Genomic DNA, 24,526 nt, shown 5'->3' on the forward strand with positions numbered 1-24,526 from the left:
TGTGCTAGTCTCCATTATACAGTTCCTCTAGATGAATATGTACAAACATGTTTGCACACACATTATATATATGATATATATATATATAATTTAATATATTATTTATATGTAATCTTGTATTTTCCATGAAGGTTGCCTTATATCAGAATATATGATATTTGTCCTTTTGGTGTAATTCTCCTTGATTTGTGACTTGCTTCCCTGGAGATGTCCTATGCCCAGACAGTGTGACCCTGAGAAGGACACTATTGGTTAGAAAATGAATAAGGGAAAGAAAGTAAAGAAAAATGGACAAGTCCTGGATGCAATCATTGTGGTATAGCTGATTAACCCAGCTCTTGGGAAACCTGCATCCCAAGTTAGACTGTCAGGATAGAATCCTGTGTCTGCTTCTAATCCAGCTTGCTGCTCATGCACTCGGGAGGAAATAAGTGTTTGCTCAAGTATTTTCATCCTTGCTGCCCATGTCAGACACCCAGACTGAGTTCTGGCCTCCTGACATCAACCTGGCCCAAACTCTGCCTCAGCTTTATGCCTTTGGGGAATGAGTCAGCAAATGGAAGGGCTCTTTCCCTCTTTTTCTCTCTGTTCTTCTTTCAAATTTAAGTCAATAAATTTGAAACGGGAAAGCATTTAGATTTATAGGCCAACATAGTGGTAAGAGTAAAAAGGCTAAATGCTTTGACACAATGCTGCTTTAAAAGCTTAGTAGTGATCATTATTACAACATCTGTGATGACTACATCTTAGAATATTTGTTTTAAACTGAACAAAATGATCTGTTGCCTTTACTTCTGATGACCTTGTTTTATGGCTCTGTCATACTCTTAAAAGGTTATGAGGCTTCTTAGGGTTGGAGGACCAGCTACAACAGAAATAGGGTAGACATGTAGAAGAACATTGTATCTTAGCATCTGAATTGGAGATACCCATCAAATCTGAAGCTAGGCATGGATGCAATGGTTGCTCAGTAGGCAAAAGGGAAATTAGGAAGTCAGAATCCAGAGTTTGACAATAGTCATGCATAACTTACTGTGGCAGGTGGTACCTGAATGTGATTATGAACAGTTAGAAATATATTGTGTCTAGCATCCCTTAACAGTAATGAGGAATTACTGTTCTGCTGTGTAAAAATATTTGAACAGTGTCAAGAACTCTGCCTTCTCTCAATCTCAGAAGATCTGTACACTATCAAGGACTTTCCCCTACACTGATGTCTACCCAAAAACTATAATTACCACGTGTATGTTCCTCTCCATTTGATTATGGTGTTCCTGAGGGAAGATTCTTCATCCTTCACTGTGCAGTGCCTAGAACAGCATCTGGTGTGCAGTAGGCTCAGTATTCTGATTAAGAGTAAATTCTTAAAGGACGTCCATAGTATAGCACTCACCAGCTTTTTCTTGAGGATTAATACTCAGGGAATAGGAATATGTGGCAGAAATCAGACTTTATGTTATACTGCTTAAGAATAAATAAAAACTGGAGACAGAATAATATACAACGAACTGTCTTTTTAATAGTAAAGTTAACTTATTCATCAGCACTCAACATTTGGGAACAGGCACTCTGCCTGACCATGTTCTGGCATCAGATACATACAAAGGAATAAGTTGTGAGGGGTCACTAAGCAGTGAATAGATGTATAATGTGAAATACTGAACTCTCCCTTCCCTGCCTGTTTCAAAGACTGACCTCCTAAGACTTGGGGGATCTCCTGAGTGATGGGACCATCTTTTATTCTCCTGAGCTGACACTTCATGGGTTCCTGAATAGCCTAGGGCAGGATTGGTTATCAGGGGAATCAACCACATGATTAGAAGATTGGAACTTTCAGTTCCACCTCTACCTCTGAGAAAGGGAGAGGCACTAAAGTTTGAATCGATCACTTGCCTTTGTAAGGAAGTCTTCACAATACCCAGACAACAACATTCAGGGAGCTTCAGCATTGCTGAACTCTGCAGCCTGGAAGGCAGGGCAGTGTAACCAAGAGAGCATAGACCTCCCGCCCCCTACCGATGTGTTGTCCCAAACATCTGATGTTTAATCTGCTGACCCAACTGTCTTTTTTTGTAATATCCTTACAGTAAATGGGTACAAGCTAGTAAGTGTTTCCTTAGTTTTGTGAGCCTATCCATCTAATTAAGCAATTCAGAGAAGGGAATCTACCCAATTTAAAGGGTAATTACTCATTTATTTAATCAAAGGCAGAATCAGAATGCTCCCAGCTCCTGGCTCATTCTTCAAATGGCTGCAATGGCTGTGTTGGTTTGGACTTAGGCCAGGGACCTGAAATTCTATCAGGGTCTCTCGTGTGCACACAGGAGACAATGTATTTGGGCCATCATCTGCTGTTTTCACAGGGAGCTGGATGGAGAGCTGACTTGGAAGCAGAGTATCCAGTACTCAAATTGTTGCCCTTCGGGGATGCAATGAGGTATATTCGACAACCTGCTACTGATGAGTGGCATCTAAATAAGGGGAGGTGTTATGAAACCCAATCCTCAACCGATTTTCAATACTGGCAAACTGAGTTAAATTACAGGACCACCCATTTGGTGTCTACTAGAAAACTGCTTGATTTATAGGGAGAAGCCCTCCCCACCCACATCAGAGATCAGAAAATACAGTGCTTGCCTCAGACATTTCAGAAGTCTCAAACATTCTGGTTCAACAGAAACAGAGGGTAGGGCCTTTGGAGAAGCGGTTAGGACACCGGACACACACATCCCACATCAGAGTGCCTAGATTTGGATCCCAGCTCTACTCTCTAATCCACATTCCTGCTAATGTGCACCCTAGGAGGTAGCAGATGAGGGTCCAAGTGTCAGGATCTTTGTCACTCATGTGGGAGTCCTGGATTGAATTCCAGGTTCCTGAGTTCTGCTGCCCTGCTGTTTCAGTCCTGGCAGTTGCAAATATTTGTGTAGATAAACAGCAGATGGAAAATCTTGGTGTCTGCCTGTCTTGCTCCCTCTGTCCTTCCATCCCTCTTTCAAAAAAATAGGAGGAAAGGAAGATGTGCTAATTCTAGAAATGATCCATTAGGAAGGATTTTCACTACTCACATGGTGGGTGAAAAGGCAAGATATAGAGAAAACTTGTACATTACTGATTCTCATTAAAAAAAAACATTTGATATGTTTGACACAAGCAGATCTGACAAGATCACTCCAGGGTACACTGGGCTAAACAGAACCCATCATACAAAGGAGTACGTGGTTCAAGCAAGTCCAGGTGTGATGATAAATATTGGAATGTTACTTTCAGCTAATAACATTCAAATCACAAATTGCATATAGATGATAAAATTAGCAAGTTTTTATATTCATCTCTATACTTAGTTACTGATATAAAGCTTACAAAGGAAGGGAGGAGGGGAGAAAGGAAGGAAGAAAGGAAAGAGAGGCAGACATGGAGAGAGAAAAAGGATCATTTTATAATTAAAATGTAGTGAGCTGTTACTAGATTTAAGATTGTAATGGATTCAGCAGTTGTTGATGAATCGGTACAGCTCTCATATCCCAGTAAGTGAGCTTCACAGATGTTCATTTTTTAAAATTTCATTGGTCACAGTATTCTTTCTCCATTTTTCTGGACGTAGTCTCCTACAGGGCCATATGCTGCCTGGGGAGAGGGAGGCCATGAAGGGAAGGGGTTGTCTTCTATTTGTCAGTGCCTCAGCTCACATCACATGCCATTTTGCTCATCATGGAAAATTTGTGACTCTGCTTTTGGCAGTGGCTGGGTTCTTCCATTTGTATCCCTGTTCAATCCATCACTCTGCTCAGACTGCAGCAGGAGCATGTGGGACTCTCCATGTGTTTGGGCTTGGCTGCCTTGCCCACTGTGGCCTGATTGTTGGCTAACAAATATTCTATCCATCAGCACAAATGAGACTATCCTGCAGGAAGAAATGATTAAGGTCAAACCAGATATAGAATTCATTCTGTAAATGAAGTCTGGGGCATTTTCACTATGCTATCTATAATTCTAAGTGATATACTCGAGCATGTAAGGATATTGTTTTATTTCACTGATCTTTCAACTATGAATATACAAACAGCACATGAACAAACCACCCTAAAACATCGTGTGCCAATGTCTTATTGCTTTGCAGACTATTTCCTCCAACTTAACACAGTGCTTTATGGTAATTACAATTTCATTATGTATATTATAATATTTTAAGAATATGTTGAATGACCAAATTTAGCTAGTTACACACACACACATATATATGCACACACATATTATATTGATGTTAATGTCCAGTCTAGTATTTTAAAAGAATACAATGTATGAACTTGGTGTTACCTATATTCACCGTGGACTACAACAGAGGTCTTGAAACTGTTCCTCCTAAATGACATTTTGTTTTCTCCTAACCGTTTTTCTCCTCCTATCTCCACTCTCTAGTCATCGGTAGCTACCATTAATTATTATAATCTCTTTTTTTTTTAAAGATTTATTTATTAATTTTTATTGGAAAGGCAGATTTACAGAGAGGATGAGAGACAGAGAGGAAGATCTTCCATCCAATGGTTTACTCTCCAGGTGGCTGCAATGGCTGGAGCAGAGCCAGATCGAAGCCAGGAGCCTTTTCTGGGTCTCCCACTCCGGTGCAGGGTCCTAAAGTTTTGGCCCATCCTTGACTGCCTTCCCAGGCCACAAGCAGGGAGCTGGATGGGAAGTGGAGCTGCCAGGATTAGAACTGGCGCACATATGGGATCTCGGTGCATTCAAGATGAGGACTTTAACCACTACACTATCATGCCGGGCCCTCTACTGATATGAGACAGACATTTCAAATTCTACATATGAATGAGATTATTTGATACTTGTCTTTCCCAATCTATTTCACTTAATCCAATGTTCTCCATATTCATCTATGTTATTACAAATGGACACTTAATTTTATCAACTGCTTATGGTGAATAGTATGTGAAAATTAACATGGCAATATAGGTATCTTTTACACATTTATTTCATTTCTGTTGGACTTATACCCAGCAGCAGAACTGTTGGATCATATGGCATTAAGTTTCTGAGCAAACTCCACACAGTTTTCTATAATAAAGTTATCAATTTATATTGCCACCGATGAGGTAAAGGGTTCTCCTTTGCCCACATCCTTACCACATCTGCTGTGTTCCTTTTTAATAATAACATTGTAACATGCTGGATGAAAAAAAAATCAATGTTATTTTAATTCCCCTGGCTAGTGGTGATTTTAAGCCTTTCCCACATTATGCATTAGTCACTTGTAGAATGGCCTTTGAGAACTGGTCATTTAGGTCTTCTTCCTATTTTCATCATTACTGCTGTCTTGCTATTGAGATGCTTCTTTTTAAATCTGAATGTCAGTCCCTTATCAGGTGCATGATTTGCAGAAACTTCCTCTCCCCTTTGCTGGTCATTTCTTTTGCAGTACAGAAGCTTGTTAGTTTGATGTTTGTAGTCCCATTATTAAATTTTGTTTTGATTTTCTGAGGTCTTTACCAAGAAAGCTTTGACTATGCCTGTGTATTGCAGAGTTTCCTTGAAGTTTTCCTCTAGTAATTTGAGGATATCAGGTTATAGATTTAGATCCTTGATCCATTTAGAATTTATTTCTGTATAAGATGTAAGGCTTGGGTCTTGCTTTACATTTCTGAACATGTAGATCTCATTTTCCCAGGATCATTTATTGGAGAGACTTTCCTTTCCCCCATATTGATTCCAGTTTGCTTGTCATTGTGTGGGTCCATTTCTGGGATTTGTATTCTGTTCCACTGATTTGTATGTCAAATTTATAACCTGAAACTGTATTAAAGCTCTCATGAGTTCCAATAGTCTTAGTAGAGTCTTTGTCCCTGCATAGAGAATCATGTAATCTGCAAACAGAGTTAACTTGACTTTCTCCTTTCCAATGTGTATCTCTTTTTCTTGCCTGTGGCTCTGGCTAAAAGCTTCAGGACTACACCGAGTAGCAGTGGTAAGAGTTGGCATCCTTATCTGGTTCTGGATCTTAGTCAATTTTTCCCCATTCAATGGGATGCTGGCTATGGGTTTGTTATATATTACCTTGATTGTGTTAAAGAATGTACCTTTTATAAGAAATTTGCTTAGCTTATTCTCATTCAATATGCTATTGACAATAGATTTGTCATATTACCATAATGGTATTGAGGAATATTCATTCTATACCCAATTTGGTAATGGCTTTTTATCATGGGAATGCTTTCCCTGCATCTATTGAGATAATCTTATGGAGATGTACCACATTTTTTGACTTGTATATTTTGAACCAACACTGCAATCAGGGATAATCCCCATTTAGTTCAGGTAAATGGTCATTGTGATGTGTTGTTAGATTCAATTAGTATTTTGCTAAGGATTTTTACATCTGTGTTCATCAGGGATATTAGTCTATAGCTTTGCTTATTTTCTGGTTTTGGAATTAAGCTAATGCTGGCCTCATAGGCATTTTGGAGGAGTGTCTTTTAATTGTTTAGAATAGTTTGAGCAGCATTGGAATTACTCGTTGAAGTTTAGTCGAATTCTGCAGTGAAGCCATCTGGTCACAGGCTTTTCTTTGTGAGAGTTTCTATTACTGATTCAATCTCTAAGTTATTGGTCCATGTAGTTTATATGTCATCATGACTCTACTTAGGTAGATAGTATGTGTCTAGAAATCTGCCCATTTCTTCTAGATTTTCAAAGTTGTTGCATATAGCTACTTGTAGTAACTTCTGATTTTTTTTGTTTTGTAAATCTGGTGTTCCTTGTAATGATTATCTCTCTGATTTTATTGGTTTGATCTTCTCCTTTTTTGGTTAGTTGGGCCAATAGAGTGTTGATTTTATTTTTTCAAAAACCTAGCTCTTCCGCTCAGTGATACTATGAATCTTTTAGTTTTAATTTTGCTTATTCTCTTATTTTTCCTTATCCCTACGAATTCTGCATTTGGTTTGTTGTTTTTTTCTGATCCTTAAGATGCTGCCTCTCTTATTTCTTGTTCTAAGCACTAACTGCTATGAACTTCCTGTTAACACTGCTTTTGCAGTGTTCCCTAAGTTTTTATTCATATAGTGTTTGCATTTATCGCAACAATTGATTTCTCTGTGCTCTCAATCTTGTGATCATTTCCTTTTCTCATTAATTTACAGGTATTTTATCAATCTGTTTATCTTTTCATTCTAATATTGCAGAATTTTTTTGTGGGAAAGTTGTAATGTCTGTCTTGTTTTTGTTTCTTACATGTCTGCATTTTTAGGGACTTCAGGAAACATTTGTTTTTCTCCTGTAGCGTTTCTATTTCTTTGTGTGCTTGCATTTCAACTACATCTCTGTGGATTGGTAGAGCTGACTACTCCTCCTGTAGATTTCTGGAGGGATGTGCAAGGAAGGCTAACATGTTGATCAGTTTTCAAGTGCTGGATGAAAGTCCAGTGTGACATGCACATTGCATGTGGTGGATCTCCTCATATATCAACATGGGAGAGGTAATCATCATGAGTATTAGTGTATTCACAGCCTCACTTTCTCTCTTTTATGGTGATTAACACCCAGGGTTAGCCCATAATGGCTACAACCCACATCCATGCCACCACATGTACCGCACAAAAGATTTGTCCACAGACAATGGAAACTGTGTGCTCAGAGAACCAGCTACAAACCACACACTGTCATGCAGTTAGAGAATTTTTAGTCTTTGTGCACAAGTCTCCCACAGTCAGTGCTCAGGATTCATTCAGCCCCATGAGCCTGACTGGACTAGAGAAAGCAGAGATAGTCCCTGCACTCCAGCATAGCAGCTGGCACCTTGGAGCCTGTAGAAGGGTGGGAGTGTGTGTGTCTCCTATAGTCCCAGATGCACATGCTGCCTACTGCCAGGTCACCGGCCCAGGCTCAAAGTCAGTAGACAATAGGTGATAGCATCAAGTGTATAAATCCATATTAACATTTGTCTGGACAGAACCAGGTGACTTGCTAGAGCTGCCACAGTTGGTGTGACCTTTGTGATCTAAATACGATGGTCTTTCTCAGCTGGTCCAGAAACACTTTGTGGAGGAACTGAGGGAAGAATTCTTGGTCCCACTCCAGATCTAGTTGGAACCTGGAGTCAGTGTGGTGTATAAGATCCTTCTTGAGGCAATGTTGCCAGTGACTCTTGTTTGTGCTGTGCTCCCACTTTTCTCTTTGGATGCACCTGACATAGTGTCTCTGCTCACTGCTCACTGGCCACCTGCTTCTCGGCATTCCTTTGCTGTCTGCAGAAGTTCCACTGCAGACTTCTCTGACTCTTCCTGGGGAATGTACTTCATTTGCTTCTCTTTCATTAGCTTTTACTAGTCGATATCAGAAACTTTTTGGGCCTGGTGCAGTGACTCAATGGGCTAATCTGTTGTGGCCATGAGGGGAGTCAAACAGGGGATGGAAGATCTTTCTGTCTCTCCTTCTCTCTGTAAATCTGCCTTTCCAATAAAAATAAACAAATCTTGCTTAAGAGGTTTTTCTCTATTCAGCTATCTTGGCAACTCTTGAATCCGTGTTTTGGGCCTTCACTCTGCTTATGTGATGTGCTGCATGGTTTTGCACAAGCTGAGTCATCCTGGAATCCTCAGGATGCATCCTGCTTGATCCTGGTGAATGCTTGGTTTTAATGATATTGAATTGAATTGCTAGCATCTCATCAGATTTTCATGTATATATCTATGTTCATTAAGAATATTGGCCTGTTGTCTCTCTCCATCTCTACTTTTTCTGGAGTATCTATATTTGGTTTTGATATCCTGGTAATTCTAGTAATTCTGGCTTTGTAAAATGAGTTTGAAACTACTTCCTCCTATTTAATTTCATGAGGGAGTCTTTGAAGATTGGTAATTTTTTTTTTTTTAAAAAGAAACGTTTGGTTGAAATAACAGTGAAGTCATCAAGTTTCAGCTTTTATTTGATCCAGTATCTTTATTTTTGTTCAGATTTTGTTTCTTCGTGACTTAATCTTGGTAGGCTTTGTCAAGGAAATTATCCATTTCTTTCTGAATCTTTTATTTGCTGAGAGTGGAGTATTCAGGTCCCCTACATGATTTTATTGCAGTATATCATTGTTCACAGCTATTAATACTTTGTCTTGATGTTGTTGGATGCATGTTTATCATTTCCTCTTGCCACATGCATCTCATTGTCATTATGTAACGACCCCCTCTGTTTGGTTTCTAAGTTTTTCCTTAAATATATTTTACCTGATAGCACTTTAGATAGAATATTTGTCCCTTTTTTCATTTGCGTAGTTCAGGTTTTTTCTATTTCCTCATTTTTAGTCTTTGTCTTTACAGGGAAAGTAAGGCTCTTACATGCAGCATGTGGCTAGCTCTTTTGTTTTACCCAATTAGCCGTTCCATGCGTTTTCACTTCAAAATTAGTGATTTTGAAAATTTATATTCCAAAGCCTTATTGTTGTTTATGATAATTAGTTCACTTGTTTCATAAATCCTGTGTACTGTATTTCCTCTCCTGGTTTTTCTTTGCAGTTAAGTGGTTTTCTTAGTGCTATGTTTGAGTCTTTGCATATGTAGATAATGTATGCTTTTGTGGTTATCACTAGACCTGCAATCACTGTCTTACAAAAGATTTTGTGCTAACATGATTTTTAAAAAGACTTTTGTTTGTTGTTTTCCACCCCCAGATGGGTATAATAGCTGGGGATGGGCCAGGGCAAAGACAGAAAGCTGGAACCACTGGGTTTCCTCTGGACCCTTCCAGGCCTTGGCCCATCCCTGTGGCTTTCACAGGCACATTAGCAGGGAGCTGGATGAGATATGGAGCAACCAGCACTTTGATAATAGCTCCCAAGTGTAACTTAACTTGCTGTGGTACAAACACTGGCCCCCAACTTGATTTTTATTGGGGAAAAAAAGCTTCAGGTTTTTACTTCATTCTTCTTTCATTTGTTTGAATTTGATATCCGTTTTTTAATATTTTATATCCTTTATCAAGTTATTATGGCTAATGTTATTAGCTTTTACCTTAATCCTAAAGTTCTGATTTATTTACATACAATGTTATTTTTGATTTTGTTTACTTAAATGATTGACTTCAGATGTTTTTGTGTTAACTAAGAGTTCTTACCCTTCAACTTGAAGAAACCCCTCGTATCATGAGATCTCATGGTGATGGATTCCTTCAGCTTTTGTTTACCTGGAAAATCTCTGTCCCACATTTCTGAACAACAGTTTTGCTAGATACAATATGAGGAGTCTTCAGAAATTCATGGAAAATGTGATGTATATTGTGCAAAAACTAAGTGCATACACTTCAAGGTTATATTGGTGCAAAAATATTTTAATTCCATTTTTTAATGAATGTTCATTCATACTCTTGGTTTGCAGAATTTTTTACAAATAGATCAGTCTATTCTCCTGATCTTTGAGGTTTTCTGCTGAGAAACTTGACAGTCCAATTAGTACAGCCTTATATGTTACTTTTTTTTTTTTGTCTTGAATCTATGAAAGCTTTATTGTGAAGTGTGGACATAGTTTTGTTAGTACTAAATCTCCTTGGAGACTTCTGACCCTACACCTCTCCACCTCTCCGCAGGTTTGCATCATTTTCTGCTATTTCTTGAGGAGGAAGCACTGTACCCATACCTAGCTATAAGGTGCATTTCCAGCTTTGTTCTACCCCAGTCAGATGCTTGATCTTACAATAGTTGCTTGGCCTCTTTCATCCATCAAATAAGGGAACCATACAAGGCTTCCCTTAAGGTCTTTTCTGAATTCTAATGTTTCTGCCTTTTTTGTTGGAGTCACAAGGAGCTTAAAGGAAACTGAAGATTTTGTTTACTATTCTCTAGGCTTCTAATTTTTTTTTTTATATATTCTAACATTACTAGGTAGCTTCAGAACTCTCAGTCCCCAGGATTCTTTTTCAAACTTATTTTAGATGATGTTTACATAGTTGATCAGGGTAGGAAGGATCAACAGTTAGGGAAAACTGAGTGTGATCATTGTTTCCAAGTTTGCTATTGCTTTTTTCCCTGTAGGGGAGGGAGCACACAAGGGGATAAGGCACACCCAGCCTCCCAAACACCTCATTACCCAGGGATCGGGACTGACCACCCAGTACTAACCCAGAGTCCTGATGTGTTACATGCTCAAAAGTTCTGCCATGTTATCAATCTTGTCAACCCAATGATAAGGGAACATTTTCAATGTTCATTGGCTGACACAGTCCATCTTAGCATCGCCATTCACCCAGATATTTCCTGTCATCACTGGACTGAAGTAGTTGTCCGATTCATTCTCTTCTCCTTCCTCTGCTGTAGTACCAGATGTTCTTTGCAGGCACCAACAAGCTGCCACCTCCTCTATGTGGATCTGGGCCAGTTGTCTACTACTGCCTTTTGCCCTGAGATGGGCCTGTTCTTGCAGGTGGGCCTAGGGACCCAGGCTAGGTGACCCAGACCTGCTGGACCCTCAACTACCCAGGACATTTTATTCTATATAAGTTTTTCCCAAGAAAGCAGGTTGGTTGTAGATTGTATTTACATGCAGAATGCTGCCAGTCCTGACACTGTCTTCCCATTGTGCTTTTTAGTGACAAAGATTATTAATAACTCCCAATTGACAGAGAAGTTCTATTCCCCTTTACTTGCCATAATATATTGGTTCAACAGTTCTTTATTTCTGCTTTATGGAACCTAGGCCATGTGCATGAAAGCATTGTGGAAATAATCCCGTAACTGGGAGGATCAGTGTTTCATAAACTGGAGCCTCCTATCAAGTTTACTCCAGAAACCACACTTGTCCATTCATTAGAATGTATTTGAGAACTTATATGCACTCTAGCTCCAAGGTGGTACCATACATTCCCAAAGTATAGTGTTTCTTTTGTGCCTTTTTCTGGCAAGGAGATACAAGAGAAATAAGAATTTAAAATAACTTATCTAAAATGCAACATTTCATTTTTAAAATGTTGGGCCAGTATTATGGCACAGCAGGTTAGCCTGCAGCTTGCAAGGCCAGAATCCCACTTTAGAGCATGTAAGTCCTGACTGCTCTACTTCCAATCCAGTTCTCGAACATGTCTGGGAAGGAGCTGCCGGGGAAGACAGAGAATGGCTCAGATACTGGAGCCCTGACACCCACCTAGGAAACCAGGATAGAGTATCAGTCAACACTAGCCCTTGCCATTTCATTCATTTGGGAAGTGAACCAACCAGTGGATAGGAGATCTCTTTCTACCACTGTGCCTTCTGAATATAATACAGTTTACTTTTTTAAATAAGTTATTTAATCACCAAATTGATCACATTTTAAGGTATACAATAACCTAGGTAAGAAACAAATTGTGCTCCTTAACAATAACCCACTCTAGTCTATAAGGTGGCATTACAAAGGTTGGAAGCATGACTCTGCTTTTCTCCCTGAAACTATTCCACAATCTATAAAGGGGTTTGGTGCATTCACCTGCATTATGGACAGAGAATGGGGAAAGTTTTTTCTTACATGTTTGAAAATGTTTTTCAGAACAATGAATAGTGTGGTTGAAAACCGTTTCTTTTAAAATCACACAACTTCCTTTTAATATCAAAAAGGGAAAAGTTGGGAACCAACTGTTAAAGCTGCTTCAACAGATAAAGTATTTCTGGAAGAGGCAGATTATGAGGTGGGACAATGTCTCCTTGGCTTCAGTGGCTGTCCTTTGCTAGCCAGCCAACAGACATGCAAGGGAGAGCTCACTTTATGATCTGTACATTTTTTTAATATTTATTTATTTAAGATTTATTTACTTTGATTGGAAAGGTGGATAAAAGAGGAGAGACAGAGAGGAAGATCTTCCGTCCGATGATTCACTCCCCAAATGAACGCAATGGCCGGTGTTGTGCCGATCTGGAGCCAGGAGCTGTTCTAGGTCTCCCATGCGGGTGTAGGGTCCCAAGGCCTTGGGCCGTCCTCGACTGTTTGCCCAGGACACAGGAAGCTAGATGGGAAGCGGGGCTGCCGGGGGTTAGAACAAGCACTCATATGGGATCCTGGCATGTTCAACGTGAGGACCTTAACTGCTATGCTATCATGCAGGGCCCAATGTCTGTACATTGTTTTACATTTGCTGTAGTGACTTACTGCCCAGAAATCCCTTAATGAAGAGTCACAATTTGCACCAAGTTTTTTTTTTAATCAAATTGTTTATTTCTTCCCTAGGAAATTCTAGATAATTCTTACATATACATGCATGTCCACTCACAAATAAACTGCAAGCTATTTCAATTCTTTTGGGCTCAAAGTCAGATATTCTGCTGCTTCATCCTAAATACTCTGTCACTTCATTGTGAGACCAAGGAAAAAGGTTTAAGAGCTATTTTCTCATGCCTTGTGCCACTGGGGCTGAGTAAAATAAAGGTAACTCAGATTCTCTGTCAAGTAAATCTTCTTAGCCAAACAGGCTCACTCTCTTTGTCTCTGAGTATATGAGGTTAGTCAGAAGGCCCAAGGCAGTAGTTAGCCAAGGTTTCCAGGAGGGGAAGCCACATCCTGCAGATTTGTTTGAGGAATAAGCTACTAATTTTTAACAGTTCTGGATACAGTAAATCCCTTATGTTCTAACCTTTCATAGAGATCTGGGGCAGCAATGGCCTTGGCCCTGTACACTTTATCCCAAGTGGTCTTGTATCAATATGATACTGATTTTTTCTGACAGCAAAGCACAACAAGAGAAATAAGAAATGACATGTTTACCACACACGCCGACTTTCTTTTCTTCATGCCTCTCCTGTGCTTCTCTGCAGTTGTGAGTGGGGGTGTTAATGCTCAGCTAGAGAGAGACAAAGCTGTGCAGTGTGCCACATTCTCCCTTAGCTAATGCTCTTGAAGATGCACAGCAAAGCAGGGACAGGTGCAACCTGAGGTTTTCTGTTTTTTTTCTAAAACTTGAAATGAGTTAGTATCACAGATATCAGCCAAAATTGAGTCCTTCCCTCGTTATTTCTTGGTGACAATAGGGAGAGTTTTAAGAAGGAATACAAAGCCAAGTCTGTGAAACATGTTACCAGGAGCAGAGATTCAATACTGAGCTCCAGAAAGGAGGTCACAATTTGGGAGTTGGGACTCAACCATGTAGGGTAGGGCATTCTAACCAGAATGTTTTCTTCTTAGATATCATGGAATATGAGAACTGTAAGTATTTAGAAATCATTTAACCAAACATCCTATTATCCCATAGTGGGAACACAACTTACCAGTAGTCACAGGGTTACTAGGTGAGAGCTGTGACTGAGACCTGGGTCTCTTGCAGCAGATCAAACCAAAGAGAAGAATGAAAGCTGCCCGCTGGAAGTAAGAGTAGTTCCTGAGGTATGCACCAGGGATCTGTGCTCCAAGAGCCCCCAAGGGCTACTCTTAGGTAAGCTGTATCTCACTGGGATGGGGCAGAAGTGAACCCTGAGCATCAGAGCTCTACTCTCTGCCCTGCTGCTGCCCAGTTACTTCTAGTCCTTGAGGAAAGAGCAGGTTCTGCTGCCAGGATTGCACAACCCATCACCTGCAACCAGTCCCTTCTCCTAGGACATGGGGGTGGGGTGGTAAAAATGGAGCAAACAGGAGGCTGTCATCCAATCATGTTAGTTAAATCTACAGCAATTCATTTACCAAAACAAAGGGAGGTAGACAATACGCTATCTGTGCTTTGGTGTCCCCTTCTATTGTCACTGGGTTGTTACAAGCAATGACTGCAGAATCTATTTAAATGCTAAGATTTGTTCTTACCGTTGTCTTGTATGAGATAGTTCTCAGAACATACTCTGAAAGCTTGTCAGCATCACTGGTCCCTTTTTTCATCCCAGAGGAGAGCAATGCAAGTTTCACAAACAAGAAGTAGAGGAAGAGCTGTAGGTTCTTCATGTTCCACTCAGCATAAACCACAACCTCTAGGCTTCCCCTTAAAGCATTTGATCCATAGAACAATTTGTGTCATGTGGGGAAAATCAAGGGACCAGACAAGATTCAAAGCTATAACAGCCTAGGGAACAATTTCTGAGAGAAATTTTAGGAAGAGGAGAGGAGAAACATATTCCAAAATTCCAATTTTGGCTTTTAGGTGTGCACTGTTTTGTGCGTTAGAAGTGGCATTTTTGTATTTTAATAATGAAGTGTGATGCTCATTTCATAATTATTTCCAGGAGAATTTGGAGTATGTTTTAGAAGGTTAATTTAAAATCATACTATATTTCATATAATATATATACAATTATATCCACAAGACTATAGACTTTTACTCCAAAAAATCTTAGTAATTGAAACCTCCTTATGACTTAATGCTATTTACAATTTTTAAAAAGCATGATTGTCCCTCTAATGTATTTATAACCAATCTTCTAGCATTGTGTATTTGGCTAGTTTCAGAGTTTTCACTATCAAGACTACCATGGAGATGAATACGTATAACTTTGGGTTTGTATACAATGCAGATCATTTCCTTAATGTAAAATTCTGGAAAGGGAATTAATGACTGTTTCTGAAACATATAAAGTTCTTAATATGTCTCGGATGAGATGTTCTTCAGGAAGAATTTCAGCTTATACTTTTACTAGAATCGCATGAAAGTCTGTCCCTTTGACAGCTGGTGCTCTCTCCCTGAAAGCAGTTGCCAAGTTTATTTTCTTTGTTGACGAATTTAGAAATGGTCATAAACAGCCTGTTTTTTTCCCCAATTTATTACATTGCATTATGTGATACAGCTTTTTAGGTACTGGAATTCTCCCCTCTCTTCCCTCCATGGTGGATTTGCGTATCTTGTTGCGTATCTACAGTTCAAGTTCAGTTGAGATTCCTTCCCTGTGAGCATATACCTAGCATAGAGTCCAGCATCTCATCGTCCAGATAAGTTCAACAACTTCTTGGGGAGACCCTCTCTGGTCCAAAGTTAGAGCCAACAAAGTAAAATCCTGCTGGAGTTACAAGCCCAAACACAACATCAGCAACAACATACAATTTTGTGGAACTAATTGACATAGTATTGAGTAAGCAAGTTCTTAACCACATCCGGTGACTACTTTGACGACATTTCAACAATTGAGGTGCGAGACAGTTTAGGAGGGGTGTGAGAGAAATTCTCAATACCTTGGTGAGGCTGATCAGGCCTTCCTTTTTGTTCTCTGCCTATCTATTCTAACTTGTGTGTTTGGAGGGGGTGCCGCTCTGGAGCAACCCCAATGGTCATTGCAGAAAGGGTGAGGACCCAAAGCTGGAACCAAGCAAGGGCCAGAGAAAGCTCCTCTCCCCAATTCTGAAGGAGGTTTACTGTTGTTCTGGTTCTGAGAACCTCTCAGAGTTCCTGTCTGTTGTTCCAATGGCCCTCGGTCCCACGATGAAGGGCTCAGGCTTCTTCCATTCCGTATAAACAGCCTGTTTTATGAACTATCTCTTGTCCTTTTGATTTTGCTTTGGGAAACCCATCTTTTTTGCATTAAGGCTGCAAATATTTTTGTGTAGTCTTTCTTTACCTTTCTTTTGATATAAATTTTGCATAGAACAAATCCACCTTTTCTATATGTTTGTATCAGTATTCCTAACAGACTTTGCTGTTATTTCTGGGGACACTTAGAAAACTGACAAATACTCACAGAAGTGTTCAAACTCTGTGCTTTTCTTGTTCTTATACATAAAAGATTTCGATTTATTTTTAGCCTCTAGGATATTTTATATAGTTATGTTTCCCTAGTACTGAGAGGAATTTTAAACATGCTTAGAATGTTATTCTATTGCCATTCATTTAGTCAGCTTTATACATCATTAAGGTATTATCAGCAAATTATGTTTACAGTATATTAGAAGTTGTCTTGATTTATAAACATTTATTGGCATAGAATGGTAAAATAAGATGGATTTTAGAGGTTTAAAATGTTTATGGAAAATGTATATTATCTTTGAGGTTTATTTTATTTATTTTCCATAAACCTTTGAAAGTCCCCTTATATTTTGACTTACATATTTCTCCCCCTTAATTCTTCCCTCCTAGCCAAGAGGGATAGATATATTGCTTCTCAAGGAATGGGCCTCTGATTTTTGTTGATACTTCTATTGTTTTCCAGTTCTAATTTTCTGCCCATAATCTGAGTGTTTTTAAGTGCAAAAGTTACACAAAGTAATTAAAGGAAAAATAGGCATTGATACGTGCTGTTCCCTTGATCTGCAGAGGAGGAAGGGAGGACAGTATGGGGTAGGCAACACTACATGCTAAAAGCACATCTGTATACCTAGGGCAATGATGGACCAAGGATGCAGGAATAAGCTAGGATCCAGCTCCAGTCCAAGTCTATTGTTTCCAGGTCAACCCACCAAAACCCCCAAGAGGTCAGATCATGGCAAGAATTGCTGCTTTGCAAAGCACATAAAAGGACATTTTTTTTTCAATTCCCAGGGTGGTGGGAATAAGGGATATAGGGTAAGGTCAAGGCAAGAGGTTAGAGTTTACTTCCCTCTGGCATGAGGGCACACCTCCCTAGAACCAGGCAGGCAAGGTCTTACAAGGTTTCTCAGTGGAATTTGTCTTCTACTGAAGGTGGTTGGTTTCTGGCTGTGTTCCTTATTGCCCTGTGGCCTGCCTTCAGCACAGGCCAGGTGCACCAACTCCAGACACAGGCAGGCAATTATCCTCACTTTGTCTGGGCTAGACATGTGGGAATGCGGGAATGCTAAGCTTGTGTTCTTAACCACTGCACTTTCTCACGGGGCAGCTTTTCAGTGCTGACTTTAGTTTCTACAGCAGCATATTGCCATTTAAATGAGGACTTTGTTGAGCCTGGATCAATGATTTAACTGAACTTAAAGTATTATGACTTACTATGTCTATATAATTTCTCAATATTTAAATATAAGAATTTAAAAGGTAGATTTGTAGGAGCTTATGCATATTTATTCATACAAAATCTGTTAATCTGGCCTTTATCACATTTGTACACAGAAATGTTTAGCATAAAACTCTTGCAAAATCAGTTAAACAGAAGTTGGAATGTCTAAATGCTGACTCACTGGACCAGAGACCATAGGTCTGTCAATTGAATGCTCTTAAAGCAGTCTCCCTGGACAACTGGCCATTTTTTTTTTGCCCCCAATAGATGAAACAAATGAAAAGTGAGAAGTTAAATTGTAGGGGTAACTTCAACAGAACCAGCAAGAGAGAATCCCAGCAAACCCAGTCAAGGGATTTCTCACACCTGTCCTCTCTGTAAGTGCCATCAGAACCATGGGGAATTCCAGCTGGGGGCTTCTGCACCACTCTCAGCCGAGACTGAGTGGCAGAACTTTCATGCAGAGTCTATTCTGCACACACACAACCCACAGCACATTTGTTCAAGGGCACACTGCAGCTGTTTAACATGTTATATATAAATTCGATCATTCCTGTTGATATGACATTCACCCATGTTTAATTTTTTTTAACCTGCTCCGGTACCTGTAGCCAGGCCTTGTGGCTCCCCCGCAAAAGGCCAGCCCGGCCGAAGGCAGCCCCTTTGGCCGCTCAGTGGTGTACCCTCATGGTTCTTGGTAGGGCAGGAGGTAGACAAAATCAACTTGGGCCAACGATCCACTGGTGTGCAGGAGAACTGCCACTGGGAGGAGACTCGATGGAGGAGCTTGGGAAACTCCTTCATTGGGATGCAGTCTCTGCAGGTGAGCACAAGAAGCAAGGCAAGGAGCAGCCTGGACCATGCCAGGTCATATTACCTGCTGGCATATATGTGGGTGAGGTCTGGGGACAGACCAGTCTGGGCCAGCACATAACACCCACTGGTAGATCCAAGACCAGGACAGGGGGCAGGAGGAGCCAGATCAGGCTGCAACACAAGCCAGTTCACATTAGGACCAGGACAGTAATCGGGCTGGGATAGGCTGCAGCATCCACCAGCAGGAGCTGGAACAAGGGAAAGACTAAACTAGGCCAGGCTGTGCAATAAGATCATCAATGCTGAGGTGAAGTGCGTCATGCCAGCCTGGGCCCAGTGGGGGCCAGGTTCGTGTGTCCCAGGGATGGGGAAATCTGACAGGGCTCAGGTAGATTGGCTCAGGTCCTGGGGTCCACCTGCATGATGGGGGCAAGATTTCTGAGCCCCAGGGATAGGGGAACTGGTGAGGCATGGGTTGTCTTGCCCAGATTTTGGGGCCATCTGGCAGGACTCATGTGCCTAGCCCAGGTCCTGGGGCCTGCCTACTAGGTGGGTGTTGGGTTTGGGATGCTTGGCCTGGGTCCTTGGACTTGCCTGCAAGAACATCTTCTACATAATGAAAAAGGTGGAGCAGTGGACACAGGCCCTGTTGTAAAAGGAGAATATGGCAGTTCATTTGGTGCTGTAGCAGAAGAAAAACAGAACTTACTGGAAAACTACCCCAAACAATGGCAGCAAAAAAGTTCCAGTGAATGGAGTCAATACACATTGAGAGGGTGAAATTGGCATCAAAAATTTTCAAACCACTTGGGCAGAACCCTCAGAATATGTACACATTGAGACTCTGGGTTGATATGAGGGCTCCTCATCCATGGGTACTGGGACATGTGGAAAGTTATGAATGGCTTCCCCCTTTGTCTCTCCTCTTTCCCCAGAAACAACAAGAGAAAAATTGAGAGCAATGAGGTCACCCAATTTTCTAAATGTATTAATTCAGATGCCCAAAGCAAGTGCCACCTCTAAAAGACAAGAACTTGTGAGATCTCATGGGAAGCTTGTGACTGAACACTAACACTGTCCTGGTGTTTGCCCAGGAATGGAGGGAAGAGGAGAAAAAACAGACAGGAGATATTGGTTGGAAACAGAGCCATAAAGAAGGCTCTGCTTCAGGACTTACAATAGCGGTCGGTGTGGCGGCCAGCACACAGTAGAGCACCAGAGGGGTGATGAAGCTTTCGTCCTCTGTTCCTGGGTAAGGCTTCATTAGGTCTCCATCTTGACAGAAGAATCCTTGGATATGCACCTGAAAAGTGTCAGTGCATTCGAAGTAGTAGGCAAGCAGCACTGTCCCAGCCATGATGACAAGCTGAAAATACAGCATGGCCATACAGAGACATTAGCAGGGCTTCGGAATAGTACTCACCCCTCAGAGCTCGCTCCCTCCATCACCCAGCAGCTCTCCTGCTCCTGATGAATGCATGCCTGCGTGGCTCAGTATATTCTGGGCTGTGAGCTTTCTTGCCTGCCTGCTAACATCTGCTATGAAAACCCTCCAGCACAATAACAAGCAGCTTCCATCTGAAAGGCCAATCACAGCCAGACTTGTAGACATACCAAATTCTGCAGCTACACTCCAAGCAGAGGCATGGAAACCAAGAGAAAAATAAATCTTCATTCAGAATAGAGGTGCAATATCAAAGGACAGTGGTAGATGTGTTGGTTACAGAGATGTGAGATCTGATCATGAAAAGTCTCATAAGATCTCAGAGGGAGACTTACCTTACAGGTTATTAGAATAAGTGAATCATGAGTGAATGCACAAGAAAGCTAAAGCCTAGAAAGGTTGAGGAAGTGTTGAGAACCACACCTTAAATTCCTGGTTGGTGTTCTGTAAGAATGGCCATCACTATCATTTTCCATAGTGCTTTATTTCTGTAACCTAAAATCTGCTGATATTGCTATAATAGACACATCTTTCATAAGATTTAGACGTGACAAAATAAGTAATCCTTTTGCTTTGACTCATACCACAGATTTTTTACTAAGGCTTAAATAATTTAATAGTCTTTTAAGATTTTTATTAGCTATACGGAGTTGAGGAGGTAAGCAAATGCAGCCGTGATTTTCTTATTCATATTTGAGAAACACAAAAATGTCAAGATCAGCTGGTGACAAAGATAGATAAAAACCAGGGCTTCAAGATTTCTTCCTTATCACCATGAAGTTCTTTCAATCCAAAACCTTTATTTCACAGATGAGGCATAGAAGTGGACTGGACCACCATGGGAAGATGAAACAGGTGCCTGGATTAGCAAAAGTAGGGATATTAAATTGGAAAAATACTTTTAATGCTAAGTTGTTTACAAGTACCAAAGTCGTCATTATGGGGAAAAAATCCTGAACCTGAAAAAAATCTTTATGAACTTTTTTTTTAAATAGCCATACTTATATAGAGGGCAGGGAGGAAAAAACTACAGTATTTTCAGGGCTTATGCTATCTACCATTTTTTAATTACCAGTATAGGAATGACAAACCTTAGATGACAAGGCTGGTTAGTCCAAGTGTCAGAAACTCACATTTTCTCATCTCCTGGACAAAACCAAAAAATGATCTGGAAGAGGGAATCCAAACTTAAGCCTACTCAGAAGAGATGTGAGGAGGCATGGTAGCTCAAAGTCAGCACAACCTCATTACTGTACCTGCTCTGGAACCAGCCTCCACTTACAGAAGAACACCTCTGCACTTCCTATCCATCATGACAGAAAGTACTATTTTCTCTAAGTGATCTAGATCAGCACTCTTCCGATGCCTCAGGAAACTTTCACATGTCCCAGTTGCAATGTGTGTCAAGCATAAACTCTCAAGTATCCCCTATAAGGATCTTTAAGGATAAAGTTCTCTGCTGGGTGCAGGATGGTCAGGCTTTCATTAGAAGTAGGTCACAGGTCACCCTATCCATTAATATGCCTTGTACAGGAAATGTTTCTGGCCTGGCATTTCTGTCTAGTGTACCACAATGCCTCCCCTGTCACAAATTCCTGACCAACCACCAATCTTTGGATACTGTTTTGTGTCTTTCCAGGCCTGCAGCTATTCACTGATATCATATGTAGTTATTATGTAATCTGTTTCTTGTAATAAAGAGGCAGGCCTCTTTATAAAGGAAAGAGGTTCACTTTGGCTCATGCTTCTACAGATGCAAGTCTAGGGGTCTCACTGGCACACTTCTGAATCCCTTCAGAGCATTCAGTGGCTAGGGTCTCAGCACATATGTTGGTCCTCTTTCCTCCTTGTAAAAACACTAGGGTTCACTCACAGGGGCACCACTTCACTTTTTCTAACCATAATGTCTTTCTAGAGGCCACAGCTCTAAACATTATGGCTAAATTAAGTCACCACCCTTGTACTGACATTTCCTCCCCATTCTTCTTTAACGCATGGAGCCTTGGGGGACTCAACTCACAAATCAGCAATGTGCATGCTGCCCTTCCCTATTCTCTGAACTCTTTTTGCTTAGGAAAAGTACTAAGAGTCCTAAATAGTGCTATTTCCTGTAAGACTGAAAGGGCTAATGCTGTACTGCTAAAGATGGTTTTGCCTGCAGATAGTAAAGCCAAAATAAAGTGTTTATTTCCTTTGTTCTTGACCAATCAATTGCGTTGACCTGGTGGGAAGAAATCCAGCCAGCTAAGTAGAATATCATGGAAATAAAATCACACCAGGATTTTGAATTTGCCTTTGGAGTCACTGCTGTCCTCTGCATAGCTGACCTGTCATTTTGTGTATCATTTATGTGGCTGGAAACCTTGCCCCCTCTCTCCTACCTTCAGCAGGAGATACCTTCTTGGGGAATAGGCAGAACTGGTGGGGATTTTATTTTTTTGTATCAAACTGTAGCAAAAGCCAAAAATGGAGTCTAGCTTCCCCTCTTGAGGAAAGGTATTGTATTATACTATGTACCTTTGTGTTATTACTTCTCTTCCCAAAAGCACAAGGTGCAGGCGGAATTAAGTTGCATAAAAGATAGATGTAGAGCAGCTAAAGACCTTGCCTTGAATGCATCAGGATCTCATATGGGCACCGGTTCTAATTCCGGCAGCCCCTCTTCCCATCCAGCTCCCTGCTTGTGACCTGGGATGGCAGTCAAGGATGGCTCAAAGCCTTGGGACCCTGCACCTGCTTGAGAGTGCAGGAAGAAGCTCCTGATTTTGGATTAGCTCCACTCTAGCCATCACAGTTGCTTGGGGAGTGAGTCAATGGTTTGAAGATCTTTCTCTGTCTTGCCTTCTCTCTGTATATCTAACTTTCCAATAAAAATCAATCTTAAAAAAAAATGAAGGAGTCAATGTGAAATCAGTAGAAAAAACTTAAAAACAGATCTTAACAGCAAATATAAAACTGTAAGAGTAATGTTGCATGTCCAAATTTAATATCTATGAATAGATCTTGAATTGCTGCTTGACTGATTTAATTCTGAAGGCAACATGGAGAAACCTGAATGAATAAATGCAACCACTTGCAGGACCTAAGAAAATCTTGCAACCCTAAAGGATGCAGAAGTTGCAGAAGAGCTTCAGCACCTTAGGGGACTGAACTGACACACCAGGACAAAGCAGGTTGCTTTGACTCTTTCCCTAAACAGCCAGAAATGCCTCTCTCTCATTTTCAAGTAACGTTCAAATTCTTTAAGTGCCACATTCCCTTCCATTTCCAGTAAAAATAGAACAGTCCAGTTCTTGATTTCTAGTTGCCTATTGAACATTCTCTTGTCACAACATTGTAGGCAGTAGGCAAAAAAGTTGCATGCGTAGAACAAAAACAGTTTGAGCCTACATTCATGGACACAGAGATCTGCCCCACTGTGCTGATGATGCTACTTGATTAGCCTCCGTGGATGCCCCGCTGGTTCCCTGTCCTGAGCCATGATTCATCACTGTCTAGGTTTGTGTCACTGGTGCCAGCTGGCGTGCTGGTCATCTCTGTTATCTTCCGCAGCCCCTTTTAGGGATGCATGAAGGGAGGCCATAATGTTGGTGTCACATGAGCAGATGGTGAGGCTCTGCCAGGCCCAAAGACTGGTGGGAAGGTGGGAGATGTCAGTGAGCAAGAAGCAATTAAAGCTTTGGGAGGATAACAGGGTGGCAGGAACTCACATATCAGGGACTTTGCTCAGCTGTCACTTCCAGCATAAAAAGCTAATTCAGAAAGTGCACCAATCACTGATTATTTTAAAGAACACAGATGCCAGCATGTCATGCTTAATACTGCCACATTTTCCTGTAGGTTGTGGAGCCGGAACAATTGTGGAGCACTAATTTATATAATCATATGTGATGGTAAAGAGAGGACACTGGGTAATAGTGAAATGACATATGTCTGTGTGTCTCCAGAGGAGTTATGTGGCAGGGAAGATGGCTGATAATGGTTTTGGAAAATAGAGGTGCAATGTAAGGGGCATATTTCAAACTGAACATTTAATCATCCAAGGATGTGCAGGATAGAATGTTATTAATATTTTTCTGATTTATATTTGTAACCTGATTCTCCAAGGTCACAAATTTGTATGAAAAATATTTCTATGCAAATACTTAAGATGTCCTGTTCCTTGGAGTCCTCAAACATTGTCTGCATCACAACCATGTCAAGCTCTGATACAGTACTTTTCGGGCCTTGAATTTCCTTATCCCCCCACTCAACAGGATTAAACATATTCCATGGAGGTGGAGCATGATCATGGTCTTTAAACATCAGGCTGGCCTTTCCACCCTTTGGTATGCTTTTCTCTCCCAAGCAATAATCCTCTTCTGCATCAGTTTAACAGACACTCGTAGCACAAATCCTACTTGGGATCAGGTGCCACCTTCCTATATTCAATGACA

At 40.7% G+C, this 24,526-nt stretch overlaps 1 protein-coding gene across 1 annotated transcript in view; it reads right to left on the reverse strand.

The window, feature by feature from the left end:
- The window catches only part of PLPPR1 (phospholipid phosphatase related 1), a 111,172-nt gene that overhangs the window by 35,702 nt on the left and 50,944 nt on the right, over nucleotides 1–24,526 (reverse strand). Inside the window, exon 2 of the mRNA XM_041004505.1 lies at nucleotides 19,824–20,012. Within this exon, the coding sequence (XP_040860439.1) occupies nucleotides 19,824–20,012 (189 nt within the window). The remainder of the gene's footprint in view (nucleotides 1–19,823; nucleotides 20,013–24,526) is intronic.

Source organism: Ochotona curzoniae, unplaced genomic scaffold (assembly GCF_017591425.1).
Source record: "Ochotona curzoniae isolate NIBS_2020 unplaced genomic scaffold, NIBS_Ocur_1.0 scaffold_3208, whole genome shotgun sequence".
Classification (NCBI taxonomy): Eukaryota; Metazoa; Chordata; class Mammalia; order Lagomorpha; family Ochotonidae; genus Ochotona; species Ochotona curzoniae.